Source organism: Macaca nemestrina, chromosome 20 (genome assembly GCF_043159975.1).
Source record: "Macaca nemestrina isolate mMacNem1 chromosome 20, mMacNem.hap1, whole genome shotgun sequence".
Lineage (NCBI taxonomy): Eukaryota > Metazoa > Chordata > Mammalia > Primates > Cercopithecidae > Macaca > Macaca nemestrina.
In genome coordinates this window covers 48,051,746-48,069,920 of record NC_092144.1, presented here as the reverse complement: position 1 = coordinate 48,069,920, position 18,175 = coordinate 48,051,746, and the positions used below count along the sequence as shown (strand labels likewise).

General features: G+C 51.1%; 1 protein-coding gene across 4 annotated transcripts; it reads left to right on the top strand.

Annotated features, from left to right (window-relative positions):
* The first annotated feature begins 2 nt into the window (after positions 1–2).
* Positions 3–11,872, top strand: LOC105495390 (Ras and Rab interactor like). Of its 4 annotated transcripts, XM_024797128.2 has the most exons (13): positions 4–243; positions 1,746–1,834; positions 2,038–2,197; positions 4,567–4,669; positions 6,981–7,053; positions 7,140–7,204; positions 7,624–7,773; positions 7,859–8,103; positions 8,200–8,281; positions 8,587–8,904; positions 9,166–9,297; positions 9,460–9,623; positions 9,704–11,872. In XM_024797128.2, the coding sequence occupies exons 1-13, from the start codon at positions 160–162 to the stop codon at positions 9,764–9,766; spliced, it is 1,728 nt and encodes a 575-aa protein (XP_024652896.1). In that variant the 5' UTR covers positions 4–159; the 3' UTR covers positions 9,767–11,872. The 4 variants fall into 4 exon arrangements, with proteins under 4 accessions (XP_011763155.2, XP_024652896.1, XP_024652897.1 ...); XM_011764853.3 differs by having other exon boundaries at positions 3–243; positions 7,859–8,281; XM_024797129.2 differs by having other exon boundaries at positions 14–299; positions 7,859–8,281.
* Positions 11,873–18,175: the final 6,303 nt, after the last annotated feature.

Sequence of the window (18,175 nt, the reverse complement as noted above, 5' to 3'; positions counted from 1 at the left end):
ACCAGAAAGTCTCCAGGATCCAGAGTGAGGGGTGACAGGAGGGTCCTCACAGGGGCCCCTCATGGCTCTGACCCCTGGACTTCCAGCCTGCCAGTGTCCCTTCCTCTAAGCCCTAGGAAGGCCTGAGGCCCCAGAAAGAGGGAGGAAAGTTGACTTCAGATGCCCCAGCCCCGCCTCTTCCCCCTGCCTGCTCAGCTTCCTCTCTCCACTTCCTGCTACTGCAGGCCTCTCCTCCGAGAACAGGTAGGGCCCCCGGGGACCGAGCATCTGGCATCTTCAGCCCCTGCTGCCTTCCTTTGGTATGAGGCAGCTGCCCTGAACCACCCCTGCCATGCACTGCCCACAGCCTCCTCCCCTGCCACGGTACCCAAGCAGGCATCTGCCTCCCTCTCCCCTCCCCTCCCCTCCTTCCTGCTCTTGCCTGGGCAGGGCACCTGCGCCTCCCTCCCCCACCTCCCTCCCTCCTAATAGCACCCTGGGCTTCTGGTCAATGGGCTAATGTATTTGTTTAGCTGCTTATTATTCATACGCTATACCTGTCCCAAACAAGAATGGCAGGCCCTGAGGGGAGGAGCCTGTCCTGTTCATCGCCCTCTCTCTAGGGCACAGGCACCTAATTCCAGCCTGTATTCAATAAATATTGGATGGATGGATGGAAGGAAGGAAGGAAGGAAGGAAGGAAGGAAGGAAGGAAGGAAGGAAGGAAGGAAGGAAGGAAGGAAGGAAGGAAGGAAGGAAGGAAGGAAGGGTCCTCCCCAGACCCAGGCCTCCTGCTCCTGGGACTGCTGCAGGGACAAGTGCCACCCCAAAATGATAACCTACATAGGACTCTGTACCTGGTTAGGAGCTGGGGCCTGATGGGTGGATGGAGAGATAGAGGAACAGATGTGTGATAAAGCAAGATGAGTAAAATATTCATGGTAGAATCTCAGGAGTGGACATATGGATGTTTCCCGTATGCTTCTTTCAGCTTTTCTCTATGTCTGAAATTTTTCATAATAAAACACTGGGGAAGAGATTCAGCGGCCCCTCCATGGTGTGGGAAGGGAGGAAGAGGGGATGTTACTACCTTTCCGGATATATGGACTGCCTACTGTGGGCCAAGAACTTTTCCAGGCACTGACTGGGTTTTGCCAAGGGCTGGTCCACATTCACACAGCTGCCATGGCTGTTAAAATCTTAAAAATATTTCCTACCACCTAGTAAAGAGCTATTGTTTTGAGTCGTCTCCCCGCACCACAAGACACACTGGTCTCTCTCCTGGGACCCCCAGATTCCCCACCATCCAGTACTAAAGAATTAACCCCTGCCAGCCAGGCGTGGTGGCTCACGCCTGTAATCTCAGCACTTTGGGTGGCTGAGGTGAGGCGATCATTTGAGGTCAGGAGTTTGAGACCAGCTGGGGTAACATGGCGAAACCTTGTCTCTACTAAAAAATACAAAAATTACCCAGGCGTGGTGGTGCGCGCCTGTATTCCCAACTACTCGGGAGGCTGAGGCACGAGAATCGCTTGAACCGAGGAGGCAGAGGTTACAGTGAGCTGAGATTGTGCCACTGCACTCCAGCCTGGGCAATACAGTGAGACTCCGTCTCAAAAATAAAGAATTAACCCCTGCCACAGCAAGCGGCCTCTGGGGTCCATTCTGACTGGTCGGGGTCTCTGCCATATTGATTGTAAATACCTTGAACATGACCCGGGGGCTGGAGCAGCCTTCTCCCTGAGTCTTACCTTTCTCCCTGCCAGAGGCCAGGTCATGACTCACTGGTTTCCTGCATCCTGAGGATGGCCCAGCCAGAGGACAAGGCACCTGAAGTCCCCACAGAGGGGGAGAGGTGAGGGCTACTGGGGCTGAGGCTATGCCCTCCTTCCGCTACATCTAGAAACCCTTTCCATCCAACACCTCCCTCACTACAGAACCCTGAATCGCATCTCTGAGCCTCTGTCCTGGGCCTGCCCCTTCCTATACCTTTGACCTCACCTCAATGTCCCACTGCCCACCTCTGACCCCTGACCCCCTGGACACTGTCCATCCCAGGCTGGTCCCACCACAGGTGAAAAAAGCAGACAGGACCCCTCTAGGGGTCCTCAGCACCCTAGAGCCACTTCTTCGCCTGCAGAGAACATCGGGGGTATGGCATGTGCCAGAGCTGGATATCCAGGATGCGGAGGCCCTCGTGGGGCTGTGGCCAATGGGGGTGAGTACTCACAGCTGGGGGCCCGTCCTGACCCCCATGACACCCTAGATTAGGACTCTGCTGGTTACTAGCAACAAACACGACACAAATTGGGCAAACCAAAAAGGCTATTCATTGCCAGGTGTAATGGCTCATGCCTGCAGTCCTAGCTACTCAGGAGGCTGAGGTGGGAGGATCATTTGAGCTCAGGAGGTCAAGGCTGCAGTGAGCTGAGATCATGCCACTGCACTCCAGCCTGGGTGATGGAGCAAGACCCTGTTTAAAAAAAAAAAAAAATGTAGTTTCAAGAAGGTCTGGATGCTGAACTTCAGAACACTTAGAAATTTCTCTTCATCCCATTTCTTGGCTTTGCTTTCAACTGTGGGGAATTTTGGGTATTTGGGACAGAAAATAACAAACACCTGTCCTACAGTGGCTTAAACAAATAGGAATTTATCTTCCTAACATAACCAAAACGGCGGCTGCTGGCTTTAGATCAGCAGCTCAGTGACATCAAGGCCAGCATAACTATAATTCTCTTGGACTTCCCTCACACCTGCCCTGGGGCTGCCCCACGCCCAAGCACCTGTGTTCATTCCAGGCCGGAAGCACGGATGCACCACTTGCATCTGTTTATTTTACAGGAAAAATAAAGGTTTTCTTTTTTTCTTTTTTTTTTTTTTTTTTTTTTTAATTTTGAGAGTTTCACTCTCGTTGCCCAGGCCAGAGTGCAATGGCATGATCTCGGCTCACTGTAACTTCCGCCTCCAGGGTTCAAACGATTCTCCTGCCTTAGCCTCCTGAGTAGCTGGGATTACAGGCACCTGCCACAACGCCCAGCTAATTTTTTGTATTTTTAATAGAGATGGGTTTTCACCATATTGGCCAGGCTGGTCTTGAACTCCGGATGTCAGGTGATCTACCAACCTTGGCCTCCCAAAGTGCTGGGATTACAGGTGTGAGCCACTGTGACCGGCCAAAATAAAGGTTTTCACAACTGATTCAGAAAATATAGATGGCTGGCCGGGTGCGGTGACTCATGCCTGTAATCCCATCACTTTGGGAGGCTGAGGTGGGAGGATCGCTTAAGCCTAGGAGTTCAAGACCAGCCTGGGCAACACAGCAAGGCCCTGTCTCTATTTAAAAAAAAAAAAAAAAAAAAATAAGGATGGGGCCCAGGTAGCAATATTTTTTAAAATTTTTATTTATGTTTTATGTATTTATTTATTTTTTGAGATGGAGTCTCCCTCTGTCACCCAGGCTGGAGTGCAGCAGCACGATATTGGCTCACTGCAACCTCTGCCTCCCAGGTTCAAGCGATTCTCCGGCCTCAGCCTCCCGAGTAGCTGGGATTATAGGTGCCCACCATTAACACCGGCTAATTTTTGTATTTTTAGTAGAGACCGGGATTCACCACGTTGGCCGGGGTGGTCTCGAACTCCCGACCTCAGATGATCCACCCGCCTCGGCCTCCCAAAGTGCTGGGATTACAGGCGTGAACCACCGTGCCTGGCTGTAGCAATATTTTTTAACAGCTCTCTTGGGACGTACACAGCCAGAGCTAAGAACCACCACCTATAGCAATCATAATCCATATATCAGTCATACTCATGGCTGGGTATATTGATGCCATGAACAAGGAATTCTGCAGCGAATGTGGAATAGATTTGAGGGGACAGCAAACAGGGGCTACCACAGCTTCCTCCTCAGGAGGGTACTGCCCTTCCCAGCTCAGAGCTGTCTCCCACCAGTTTAGCAACACCAGTGTAACAGATGAACTCTTTCCAAAAGAGCTCCGGCATGCAGTGGCTCACGCCTATTATCCCAGCACTATAAGAGGCCGAGGAGGGCGGATCACTTGAGGTCAGGAGTTCAAGACTAGCCTGGCCAACGTGGTGAAACCCTGTCTCTGCTAAAAATACAAAAATTAGCCGGGCATGGTGGCAGGTGCTGTAATCCCGGCTAGTTGGGAGGCTGAGGCAGAAGAATCGCTTGAATCCAGGAGGCGGGAGTTTGCAGTGGGCAGAGACTGTGCCACTGCACTCCAGCCTGGGCAACAGAGCAAGACTCCGTCTCAAAAACAGAAAGAAAAAAGAAAAAAAAAATCCTGTGGAAGATGTCCACTGGCTGAACTTGAGTCACATGACCGTCTCTGAACCAAACAGTGGGCCGAGAGCACCGTCCTCCTATTGGCTAGATCAGGTCATGGGCCCACCCTTGGGGCTTGGGGGAAGTCAGCCCCATCCACATGGACTGACAGTAGGGAAAGTGTTCCCCTAAAGGAAATTTGGGGTGTGGAACCCAAAATAAGGGAAATGGATGCTAGTCAGGCAAAAGTAACAGATATCTGTGCGCACCTTTGTCACGCCGGCCTTTATCTCTATCCCCAGAGTTTCTTGGTCATAGGACATGACCCCAGCCAGGTCCTGGTGTTGAGGACAGGACTATTACCAGGAGAAGTCAACAGTTACCAGATCCAGAAGATTGCCAGAGGTAAGGCACCTCCCCTGAGTCTCCAGCCCAGAGTCAATTGATCACTAAGAACTGTCAGCTGGATCGGCGCGGTGGCTCACGCTTGTAATCCCAACACTTTGGGAGGTCAAAGCGGGTGGATCACCTGAGGCCAGGATGTTGAGACCAGCCTGGCCAACACAGCAAAACCCCCATCTCTACAAAAAATACAAAAATTAGCCAGGCTTGGCGATGCGCGACTGTAATCCCAGCTACTTGGGAGGCTGAGGCACGAGAATAGCTTGAACCCAGGAGGCGGAGGTTGCCACGAGCCAAGATCACACCACTGCCCTCCAGCCTTGGCAACAGAGGGAAACCCTGCCAAAACACAAAACAAAACAAAAACACCTGTCAGCTTTGCTTCCAAAATATCTGATGAATATTTCTAATCCTATCTCCCTTTCCTTCCCGCAATCCATTCTGAGCCCAAGGTATTTTTCAATATTAATTAGATGTTATACACCCCACCCCAAATCCCGCAAAGAACATGCAACACCCTTAGATACAAATGCAAACTCCTTGTCATGATCTATAAGGTGCTGTGTGATGTAGTTCCTGCCTGTCTCTCCATCTATTACCCCTTATTCACTCCACCCGAGACACACTGTTCCCCTCTGTGTGTCTTTTTCTTTTTTGAGACGGAGTCTTGCTCTGTCCCCCAGGCTGGAGTGCAGTGGCGCGATCTCGGCTCACTGCAAGCTCCACCTCCCAGGTTCACGCTATTCTCCTGCCTCAGCCTCCTGAGTAGCATGGACTACAGGCGCCCGCCACCACGCCCGGCTAATTTTTTTTTTTTTTTTCTGTATTTTTAGTAGAGACATGGTTTCACCGTGGTCTCAATCTCCTGACCTTGTGATCTGCCCACCTCAGCCTCCCAAAGTGCTGAGATTACAGGCGTGAGCCACTGCGCCCGGCCCTCTGTGTGTCTTTAGCATGCTAAGTGTGTTCCAGCTTCAGGACCTCTGCTTGGGTTCTTCCTGTATGAATGCTTTCCCTGAAGGGGCTGGTTTAGTCTCCATCCTCCAGGCCTCTGCAGAAATGTAACCTTTCTTGACCATCATAGTTAAAAGATGGTCCCTTGGTCACTTTTTCTTTTTCTTTTTTTAGACAGAGTCTCACTCTGTCGCTCAGGCTGGAGTGCAGTGGCCCAATCTCCACTCATTGCCACCTCTACCTCCCAGGTTCAAGCAATTCTCATGCCTCAGCCTCCCAAGTAGCTGGGATTACAGGTGCACACCACCACATACGACTAATTTTTTTGTTTATTTTTATTTTTATTTATTTATTTTTTATCATACTGTAAGTTCTGGGATACATGTGCAGAACGTGCAGGTTTGTTACATAGGTATGCAGGTGCCACGGTGGTTTGCTGCACCCATCAACCCGTCATCTACATTAGGCATTTCTCCTAATGCTATCCCTCCCCTAGGCCGCCACCCCCTGATTTTTTGTATTTTTAATAGAGATGGGTTTTGCCATGTTGGCCAGGCTGGTCTTGAACTCTGGACCTCAAGTGATCCACCCACCTCAGCCTCCCAAAGTGATGGGATTACGGGCATGAGTCACCACACCTGGCCTCCTGGTCACTTTTAATCACTCCATTTCCTTCATAGCACTCAATACAATATCCACTTTGTTTACTCATTTTTTAACATTTTGTTTATTTATTTATTTATTGAGATAAGAGTCTCACTTTTGTTGCCCAGACTGGAGTGTAATGGCTCAATCTCAGCTCACTTCAACCTCCACTTCCCGGGTTCAAGCAATTCTCCTGCCTCAGGCTCCCAAGTGTCTGGGATTACAGGCGCCCACCACCATGCCCGGCTAATTTTTGTATTTTTAGTAGAGACGGGGTTTCGCCATGTTGGCCAGGCTGGTCTCAAACTCCTGACCTCAGGTGATCCGCCCACCTCGGCTTCCCCAAGTGTTGGAATTACAGGCGTGAGCCACCGTGCCCCGACTGTTTACTCATTTATATTCTGCCTTTTCCCCCTCCGCCCCCCACTAGAAGGTAAGCTACAGGAAGGCAGTGAACTTGTCTGTCTTTTGATAACTATATCTCCAGTGCCTGGAAATGACTAAGGGCTCAGTAAGTGTTTGTCTAATGAATGAATCCTTGTTGGTGGCATAAGTGGTATGCAAGAGTAAAGATGGGGACTCCAAGGAGTGGGAGCTTCCCTGTTCTGAAGGTCCCTGGGGGGATTCTGAAGGAATGGGGGAGCAAGAGCATCCCAGGGGACAGAAGACAGCCACCACTCAAGTTTACTTTCTTCTTCTTCCTCCCCCACCCCAGGTGTGTCCCTGGAATCCTCCAACCTCTGCATGCCAGACCTACCCCATCTCCTGGCCTTTCTATCAGCTAGCAGGTACAGGTCACCCATCTGAAGCACTAAGGGGGACCCTTCCCTAAGACACCCCACTGACACTGGGGCTCCCACCTCTCTATTCTCAGGGACATTCTGCCCAGAAGCCTGCTCTTGCCCCCTCCCACCCTAGGGCCCAGAGATGAACACACAGGTGAGGCATGGTTCTCTAAAGAGGGCACAGCCAACCTGCCAATTTCCTTGCTCCAAGGGAATGAATGGGGCTTTGGGGCCCAGACTACTGGGTTGGAGGGGAATATAGAACTGGGGGCTAGAGAGAGCTCGGGGTCTGGACTTTGTAGTCCCAGAGGGAAGAGGGGATGGGGGCCTGTATTCCTAGGTCCTAACAGAGGAGAGGATTGGAGGTGGAAGGAACTAGGGGGACCGGATTCCTGGGTCTAAGTGAGAAGGCGACTGGGGACTTGGACTCCTGGGTGTGACTGAGGAGGGGCCATGAGCTAAGCCTCAGCACCTCCAGCAGTGAAGCTGGGAAGTAAGTCTCCTGGTGCCTTGAAGGGACCAGAGTTGGTCCCTTGAACACCTAGGACACCTTCTCACTTCTGCTGGCCTCAGATCCTCTGCAGATTGGCAGGGTCCAACAGGTCACCCCAGGGAAGGTGCTTTGCATTGTGAACCAGCTCTACCTGGAGACCCACAGAGGCTGGGGGAGGGAGCAGACCCCTCAAGAAACAGAGTCAGAGGCTGCGCAGAGACATGATCCAGGTTAGCTGGGCAGGGCCCTGGACCTCTGAGGGAGGAGGGAGCTGCTGCCCTGTTCTAGGGGACCGAACCCCCTCCTCACTTCCAGCCCCCAGGAACCCTGCACCTCACGGGGTCTCCTGGGTAAAAGGCCCGCTCAGCCCGGAAGTGGACCATCCTGGGCCGGCTCTCGACAGCCTCCTGGAGGAGGAGGAAGAAGACCCTGAAGGAAGGGAGGAAGGAAGGGAGGACGACCCTGAAGAGGAAAGCCCCGAGGAAGTGCTCACCATTCACATCCAGTCTCTGGTCAGGGCCCGGAGCAGCTACGTGGCCAGGCAGTACCGAAGCCTTCGGGTGCGCATCGCCTCAGATTCTGGGGGTCCCCACGGGTCTGGGGACCCGGCCACGGAGCTGCTTCAGGATGTGCGGCACCTCCTTACTGACCTCCAGGATCACCTGGCAAAGGACTCCTACATCAGGGCTGTCTTTGGGAGCAGGGGTCCTGGGGTCCCCAAGAAGGACAAGGATCCAGGTAATGGGAGGACGGGAAGGGAGCCCCCACGGGTTCTAGTGTGCAACTTCGTCCTCTCCATCGGCGCACAGACGTTTCCCTCTGCACCCACATGCCCTTCCTACACATCCCACGCCTTCTATCGCCCACATGTGCGCGCAAGTTCACACCCAGGCTCACTCTTCCACATGTGTTCACACCCATGTCTGCACTCACAGGGGATCATAGCTAGGCAGGGGTGGCGGTGTGCCAGGGTGAGTGGATTCCATAGGTGGGCGTGGGGCAACTTGGCAGCCCTGTGCTCACCCGTCCCCCACCCCCCGCAGGCCCCGCGCTGGAGATGGCCGTGTGCCAGGCGGTGTTGGCGCCCCTGAAGCCGGCCCTGTGGACGCGACTCCGCACACTCCGAGCACCAGAGCTGCGACTGCTGCGGCGGCGACAAACAGCCCTGCGGGCGGGGGCGGGGCCTCCGGGAGCACAGGGGGCGGGGCCGGAGGGGCAGAGCCCCGCCCCCGCCTTGCGGAGTCGCATCCACGAGCGCCTTGCACATCTGCACGCTGCCTGCGCCCCGCGCCGCAAGGTGGCGCTTCTGTTGGAGGTGTGCAGAGATGTCTACACGGGCCTGGCTCGGGGCGAGAACCAAGGTAAGGGAGGGGTCAACATCTAGCGTGGTGGGGAGCACCTTGAGGGTTGGGGGAACCAGACAGCAAGCGAGTATGCAGCCGCACTTCGAGGGAGGGGGCAGCACTGGTGGGAGTCGTCTACGCGGTCCTGGGGATTCTGGTAGGAGGCGTTGTCATGCCCGACAAGGTGGAGGAGCAGCCAGCCCTCACGGTCCTGGGGATCAGATGGAAGGTGTCTGCGCACCCGCATCCATCTCAGGACCTTTCCTCGGGCTTTCCCAGATCCCTTGGGGGCCGACGCCTTCCTGCCGGCGCTGACTGAGGAACTCATCTGGAGCCCGGATATTGGGGAGACACAGCTGGATGTGGAGTTTCTTATGGAGCTCTTAGATCCAGACGAGCTGCGGGGAGAGGGTGAGCCCCTAACTCCAGAATGCTGGAACCCAACGATCCAGTACCTCCGGGATCCCAAACAGCCTCCCCCCGCAGCAGGAGGAACGGCAGGCAAACTGTAGGGGTATTTGAGGCGACCAGGGAAGCCTAGAGGGCCGAGTTGACCTCCCTTTCTGTCCCCAGCTGGGTACTACCTGACCACGTGGTTTGGGGCGCTGCACCACATTGCCCACTACCAGCCCCAAACAGACCGTGCTCCCCGGGGGCTCAGCTCCGAGGCCCGCGCCTCCCTGCACCAGTGGCACCGCAGGCGGACTCTGCACAGAAAGGATCATCCTAGAGCCCAGGTGACTGCCCATCTGGCTGCGAGTAGAAGGGAGGGTGAGACCTGACGCCTTTCTGACCCAGCTCCCGCCTCTCCCCACAGGCCAGCCTGCCCTTTAAGGAGCCATGGGCAGAAGAGACTGTGCCAGGGACCAATGACGATTAGGGGTTTCACACCGCTCCGCACATCCCTCCGTTCATGCCTGTAATCCCAACATTTTGGGAGGCCAAGGTGGGAGGATCGCTTGAGCCCAGGAGTTTGAGACCAGCCTGGGCAAAATAGTGGGACCCCCCAACTCTACCAAAAGAATAAACAAAAATTAGCAGGGCGTGGTGGTGTACTCCTGTGGTACCAGCTCCTCAGGAGGCTTTGCAGTTTTAGACAGGGGTATCAGAGAAAGCCTCACTGAGGTGACATCTGCAGAAAGGCCTGAAGGAGGGGAGGGGAGGAGCAGAATGGATATTAGGAAGAGCATTCTGGAAGCAGGATGAGCCAGTGCAAAGGCCCAGAGGAAGGCTGTTCCCTTTTCCTGGGACCCCTCCCTCCTCCTTGCTGCTCCTAAACCACATGGGTCAGGAGTCTGGACTGACCCAGGTACATCTGGCATCTTGCTTGAGGAACAGGGGTTTTGTTTTGTTTTGAAAGAAGGTCTCTCTCTGTCACCCAGGCTGGAGTGCAGTGGCATGATCTCAGCTCACTGCAGCCTTAACCTCCTGGCTCCAGCAATCCACCTGCCTGTGCCTACCAAGTAGCTGAGACTACAGGTACCTACCACCATACCTGTCTAAGTTTTAAAATTTTTTATAAAGATGGGGTCTCTCTTTGTTGCCAGGCTGGTCTCAAACTCCTAATCTCAAGCAATCCTCCCATCTCGGCCTCCCAAAGTGCTGAGATTATTGGTGCGAGCCACCATGCCCAGTCCTGATGGTTTTTCCCAAAGAATGTATCACTCGCTAACATACCATATATTTATTTATTTCATTGTTCATAGTAACTACAATTTTAAAAAGTAAAAACAAACAAGTGAGGCCGGGCATGGTGGCTCACGCCTATAAACCCAGCACTTTGGGAGGCCGAGGCGGCAGATCACCTGAGGTCGGGAGTTCGAGACCAGCCTGACAAACACAGAAAAACCCCGTCTCTACTAAAAATACAAATTTAGGCCGGGCGCGGTGGCTCACGCCTGTAATCCCAGCACTTTGGGAGGCCGAGACGGGCGGATCACGAGGTCAGGAGATCGAGACCATCCTGGCTAACACGGTGAAACCCCGTCTCTACTAAAAATGCAAAAAATTAGCCGGGCGAGGCGGCGGGCGCCTGTAGTCCCAGCTACTCGGGAGGCTGAGGCAGGAGAATGGCGTGAACCCGGGAGGCGGAGCTTGCAGTGAGCCGAGATCGCGCCATTGCACTCCAGCCTGGGCGACTAAGCGAGACTCTGTCTCAAAAAAAAAAAAAAAAAAAAATTTAGCCAGGCGCGGTGGCTCACACCTGTAATCCCAGCTACTTGGGAGGCTAAGGCAGGAGAATCGTTTGAACCCGGGGGGCGGAGGTTGCAGTGAGCTGAGATCCGGCCACTGCACTCCAGCCTGGGCGACAGAGCGAGACTCCATCTCAAAAAAAAAAAAAAAAAAAAAAAGAAGTTAACATTAATAATAATATATTTGATTTAACACAGTGTATCCCAAATATTATCACTTCAACATGTATCCATATTAAAAAGTTACTGAGATATTTAAACCTTTGTATGTTTGTATGTGTGCGTGCTAAAGCTTTGAAATTTACTGTGCATTTTGCACTTAATCACATGACAGTGTGGACTAGTCACATTTCAAGTGCGCACTAGCTACATGAGGTTTCTAGCTACCATTTTGGACAGCACAGCCTTAGAATGTCAGCTCCAGGAGGTTGGGGATCTCTGTTTTGTTTACAGCTGCATCTTCCTGAGTGCCTAGACCAGTGCCTGGTACACAGTTCAATAAATACTTGCTGGATGGGCCAGGGGTGGTGGCTCATGCCTATAATCCCAGCACTTTGGGAGGCCGAGGCAGGCGGATCACAAGGCCAGGAGATCAAGACCATCCTGGCTAACACGGTAAAACCCCGTCTTTACTAAAAATACAGAAATTAGCAGGGTGTGGTGGCGGGCACCTATAGTTCCAGCTATTCATGAGGCTGAGGCAGGAGAATGGCGTGAACCCGGGAGGCGGAGCTTGCAGTGAGCCGAGATAGTGCCACTGCACTCCAGCCTGGGCGACAGAGTGAGACTCCGTCACTCTGTCAAATTGGCCAGGCATGGTGGTGAGCACCTGTGGTCCCAACTACTCAAGAGGTGGAGACAGAAGGATCACTTGAGCCTAAGAGGTCGAAGTTGAGGCTGCAATGAGCTGTGTTCATGCCACTGCGCTCTAGCCTGGGTGACAGAGCAAGACCCTGTTTCCAAAAAATAGAATAAAATACAATAAAATGATATAAAATTCAAGTTGAGCACAGTGGCATATGCCTGACCTGACATTTGAGATAGCTATATCTATATAGATAGATAGATAATGTACAACAATAATAATGTATATATATTAAAATATTTATTAATTTATAATTATATAATAATTATATTAATTTATAAAATAATATAAATATAAAATGATAATATAGTATAATAATTTTATATATAACTTTTTTGATTTGTAAATAAATTGGACAGCCTCCAAACCAAAATAGGTTCAGAGAGGCTCCTGATGTTGGCTTTTTTTTTTCTTACCTCGCATCTGTAGCAGCTGGACTGGCCCTGTCTGTTTGAAGAGCCCTGGCCAGTTGTCCTGTGGACAGTTCCAGTTTCTGGCCTTGTCTGCTGCTTCCTCATGATTAAAATCTGGTCTTGCAGCTGTGGGGAAGAATACTCCGCAGGGACGCTGTGTCCTTCTTGGTACCTGGATCCCATCAGGGGCCGAGATTGGTAATGCTAACTTTGACCATTGAGCTAAGGAGATAGGCTAGTCGGCTAGGGCTGCCATCAAAAAGACCACAGATGGCCAGTCGCGGTGGCTCACGCTTGTAACCCCAACACTTTGGGAGGCCGAGGCGGGTGGATCACGAGGTCAGGAGTTCGAGACCAGCCTGGCCAACATGATGAAACCCTGTCTCTACTAAAAATACAAAAAAAAAAAAAAAAAAAAAATTAGGCATGGTGATGTGTGCCCATAATCCCAGCTACCCACCTACTCAGGAGGCTGGGGCAGGAGAATTGTGACAGAGCGAGACTCCGTCTTAAAAAAAAAAAAAAAAGATCACAGACTGCGCGGCTTAAACAACAGAAATGTATTTCTTCACAGTGAAACTGCATTTGCAAAATTATGGCTGAGACAGTGAAAGAGATCTAACATAGTTGACTCCATCTTGCTTCTAATCTCCAAGCTGTCCTTGTTCATTCCTAGATGCAGGCTGAACTAACTTTGAGAGAAACCTAGTTTATAGTTTAAACAAAGATGATAACAGCCCTCTCCCAAAGCAGACCTCCTGCTTTTGTGTGTGTGTGTGTGAGACAGAGTCTGACTCTGTTGCCAGGCTGCAGTGCAGTGGCCGGATTTCGGCTCACTGCAACCTCCGCCTCCCGGGTTCACGCCATTCTCTTGCCTCAGCCTCCCTAGTAGCTGGAACTGCAGGCGCCCACCACCGCGCCAGCTAATTTTATGTTTTTAGTAGAGACGGGGTTTCACCGTGTTAGCCAGGATGGTGTCAATCTCCTGACCTCGTGATCCACCCGCGTTGGCCTCCCAAAGTGCTGGGATTACAGGCTTGAGCCACCGCGCCCGGCCAATTTTTTGTATTTTTAGAAGAGACAGGGTTTCACCGTGTTAGCCAGATGGTCTGGATCTCCTGACCTCGTGATCTGCCCGCCCCAGCCTCCCAAAGTGCTGGGATTACAGGTGTCAGCCACCGCACCTGGCGAATTACTCTTTCTCTATTGCAATTCCCCTGTTTTGATGTATGGGCTCTGTCTAGGTAGCAGGAAAGGTGAACCCCTTGGATGGTTACAATAGTTCCAGAGGCCAGAAGTTCAAGTTCGAGGTGTCAGCACAGTAGACTTCCTTCTGAGGCCTCTTTCCTTGGCTTGCAGGTGGCCATGTTCTCCCCTTGTTTTTTGTTTTATTTTTTGTTGTCGTTTGTTGGGTTGTTTTTGAGACAGGGTCTCACTCTGTCACCCAGGTTAGAGTGCAATGGCGTGATCTAGGCTCACTGCAACCTCCACCTCCCCAGCTCAAGTGATCCTCCCACCTCAGCTTAGTAGTACTGGGAATACAGGTGCACACCACCACCATGCCCAGCTAATTTTTTGTATGTTTTGTAGAAACGGGGTTTCATCATGTTGCCCAGGTTTGTTTTGAACCCCTGACCTCAAGTGATCCACCCGCCTCGGCCTGCCAAAGTGTTGAGAGTACAGGCGTGAGCCTTTGAATTCTTGCATCATCTGTGGGTGTCACCTTGAGACCTGGTGACCAACCCGTTCCCCAACACCTTTCACCCAGTGCTTTTAGCACTTCTCTGTTGTTGCTGAATCTTTGGATTTATTTGTACTATTAGAGTCTGTGTGTGCCAACCGATACTGATTTTCCACTTCCTGGAGTGAAATGACATTTCCTGTTTAAATAAATGTGTTGAATTAAAAACAAAAGAATGGGTTGATTTAAAGAAAATTATTAAGCAGCGAAGTGGACAGGTGATGCATGAATGTGCGGCAAAAAAAAAACAATGGGAAGTGAAACTTAAATGTCAGCTGTTTGGGTTATCACTGGTTGAGGGCTTAGGGTCAAACTCAAGCTCCTATTTGCTGTGGCACTCTGGGCTTCATGCTAGAGGGCTCCCCTTGGGCTCTCACTCCCATCATGGAAAACTAATTTTTAATAAAGGAAGTGGGCTGGGCATAGAAGCTTATGTCTGTAATCCCAGCACTTTGGGAGGTCAAGGTGGAATGATTGCTTGAGCCCAGGAGGTCAAAGGTGCAGAGCTGTGATCACGCCACTGCACTCCAGCCTGGGCTACAGAGCAAGACCCCATCTCAGGAAAGAAGAAAAAAAGAAAAAGAGAGGAAGTGAACAAAGGAAGTTGTCATACCAAGCACACGGGGATTTTTATTTTCGGAAAAAAAAAAAAAGTTCTAGTCCATGAAAAAAGATTCAAAGAGAAAAGTCAGAAAGGCCTTTTAAATATATATATAACTTAGATATCAGCTTTTGATTAAGCTGACTTCTAACTATAGAGCTCTTTAAAATAAATACTCTTAAACTTATTATTACCAGATTTTATTTATTTGTTTTATTTTTGAGATGGAGTCTCAGTCTGTTGCCCAGGCTGGAGTGCAGTGGTGCAATCTCAGCTCACTGCAACCTCTGCCTCCTAGGTTCAAACAATTCTTTTGTCTCAGCCTCCCAAGTAGCTGGGACCACAGGCAGACACCAGCATGCCCGGCTAATTTTTGTATTTTTAGCAGAGACGGGATTTCACCATATTGGTCAGGCTGGTCTTGAACTCCGGACCTCAGGTGATCCATCCGCCTCGGCTTCTCAAAGTGCTGGGATTACAGGAATGAGCCACAGTGCCCAGCCATATTACCAGTTTTTAGCTGAGACAAACAGCTGGTATTCCTGGCTTTTGAACTTCTTTACCACAAGTACTCTCTCAAGTGAAATCTATAAGCCTTAACCAAGGTTATGACTTTTTTTTTTTTTTTTTTTTGAGACGGAGTCTCGCTCTGTCACCCAGGCTGGAGTGCGGTGGCTGGATCTCAGCTCACTGCAAGCTCCGCCTCCCGGGTTCACGCCATTCTCCTGCCTCAGCCTCCCAAGTAGCTGGGACTACAGGCGCCCGCCACCTCGCCTGGCTAGTTTTTTGTATTTTTTAGTAGAGACAGGGTTTCACCGTGTTAGCCAGGATGGTCTCGATCTCCTGACCTCGTGATCCACCCGTCTCGGCCTCCCAAAGTGCTGGGATTACAGGCATGAGCCACCGCGCCCGGCCCCAAGGTTATGACTTAACCAAGGATGCAGGAGATCTACAGCCGTCCTCCCAAAATCTAGAACCGCTCCAAAGACAGCTCAAAGAAAGGAAAGTTTTGCTGGCTGCAAATGGAGTACAGTTCATATTTCTCTCTGGCCATATTCTCCAGGATCTCAGCTCCACAGAGTTGACTGTCTACACACAAAGGCCCAAAAGCCCTGAATACCCTCAGATGGAAGATAGCAAATCAAAAGTTGTCCGCGGAAGCAAAAAGAATCAATAACGAGACCGGGCGCGGTGGCTCACGCCTGTAATCCCAGCACTTAGGGAGGCCTAGGCGGATAGCTCACTTGAGGTCAGGAGTTTGAGACCAGCGTGGCCAACATGGTGAAACCCCATTTCTACTAAAAATAATCCCAGCTACTCGGGAGGTTGAAGCAAGAGGATCGCTTGAACCTGGGAGAAGGAGGTTGCAGTGAGCCGAGATCGCACCACTGCACTCCAGCCTGGGCACAACAGCGCAAGACTCTGTCACAAACAAAAGAAAAAGAAAAGAATTTCAGGAACTGGCCTTAGGAAGTAACCAAGGATGTGAGTGTCCCAACTCCGGAAGGAAAGCTGAACGATTGATTTACAGCCTTGTTGCACCGGCCAGAACACCATGTGGCCCATTACTCAAGATAACCATCGCAGCCAGACAAGTGCCCACCTGAGTGCCCTGCTCCTCACATATTTTGCCCAGCCCAGCCTGTATATCCTCCCGCTAATGTCAATTCCAGAGCTTTGCCTGATAAAAAAAAGTCCTACTGGCTCATTTCCAAGAGTCAGCCAGCGAATTCGCTCCCTTTCTCTTGTGCTGTCTCCCTCAATACCCAGGCATAAACTCCAATGAGGTCTTGTCTGGGAAAACTCTTTTGGCCTCAAGTCAATTTCAGTTGCATTCGGGTCCCAAGAACTTGTGGTCTGTAACACTGTGTGGGGAACAGTGAAAAATAGAGGGTTTACAAGGAGGCTTAGAAAAACTTCTGCAGGCGTGGTGGTTCGCACCCATCCCAGCACTTTGGGAGGCCGAGGCAGGTGAATCACTTGAGGTCAGGCATTCAAGACCAGTCTGGGCAACATGTTGAAACCCTGTCTCTACTAAAAATATAAAAATTAGTGACTGGGCGCGGTGGCTCATACCTGTAATCCCAGCACTTTGGGAGGCTGAGGCGGGCGGATCACCTGAGGTCGGGAGTTCAAGACCAGCCTAATTAACATGGAGAAACCCCGTCTCTACTAAAAGTACAAAAAAATTAGCCAAGCATGGTGGCACATGCCTGTAATCCCAGCTACTCAGGAGGCTGAGACAGGAGAATCGCTTGAACCTGGGAGATGGAGTTTGCGGTGAGCCGAGATCGCACCACTGCCCTCCAGCCTGGGCAACAAGAGCGAAACTCCGTCTCAAAAAACAAACAAACAAACAAAAATAGCTGGGCATGGTGGTGCATGTCTGTAATCCCAGCTACTAGGGAGGCCGAGGCAGGAGAATCCCTTGAACTCAGGAGGTGGAGGCTGCAGTGAACCGAGATCATGCCACTGCACTTCAACCTGGGCGACAGAGCAAAATTCCAGCTCAAAAACAAAAAGAAAACTTCTGTGGGTGTGGTAGCTCACTTCTATAATCCCAGCACTTTAGGAGGCTGAGGCAGGAGGATTGCCTGAGGCCCGGAGTTTGAGATCAGCCTAGGCAACATAGCAAGACCCCCGTCTCTACCAAAACAAAACAAAAAAACAACTCTCTTTCTCTCTCTATATATATATAATGGCCGTGGGGTGGCAGGAACCTGTAGTCCCAGCTACTTGGGACTAAGCCACAGTGAGCTATAATCACACCACTGGACTCCAGCCTGGATAGCAGAGCAAGACTATCTCAAAACAAAACCAAACAAAACTTCCTGGGGATGATGAATACTGTTTTTACCTTGTGGTCACTCTCTTTATTGGTGGTGATGGTTTCCCAGGTGTATATATAAGTTAAAACTCATCAATTGCACACTTTGAAGGTCTGGTTTCTTGTGTATGAGTTAGACCTGATTTAAGCTGGGGGTGGGGAAAGGTAGGGAAAGTATCAGAACTGTGTAATGCAAATGAGAAACTTTCCTCTAATGGGTGGCTTTCCCCACTGGTCCCTGAGGGTGTCTAAGTTTTCAATCTGAAGCGCAGTAGACCATGAAGCTTTTTCTGCTTGGAGCGGGAGGAGGCTTAACAGCAAAAAAGAAGAAAGCAGGCTGGGCACGGTGTCTCATGCCTGTAATCCCAGCACTTTGGGAGGCCGAGGCGGGCAGATCATGAGGTCAGGAGATCGAGACCATCCTGGCTAACACGGTGAAACCCCGTCTCTACTAAAAAATACAAAAAACTAGCCGGGCGAGATGGCGGGCGCCTGTAGTCCCAGCTCCTCGGGAGGCTGAGGCAGGAGAATGGCGTAAACCCGGGAGGCGGAGCTTGCAGTGAGCTGAGATCCGGCCACTGCACTCCAGCCTGGGCGACAGAGCGAGACTCCGTCTCAAAAAAAAAAAAATAATAATAATAATAAATGTA

Coding starts and splice junctions, on each gene's coding strand:
- LOC105495390 (XM_011764853.3), top strand. CDS start 160: ATGCCCCAGCCCCGCCTCTTCCCCCTGCCTGCTCAGCTTCCTCTCTCC. Junction 244..1,745: donor GGCCTCTCCTCCGAGAACAG/GTAGGGCCCCCG, acceptor TCTCCCTGCCAG/AGGCCAGGTCATGACTCACT. Junction 8,282..8,586: donor CAAGAAGGACAAGGATCCAG/GTAATGGGAGGA, acceptor CACCCCCCGCAG/GCCCCGCGCTGGAGATGGCC.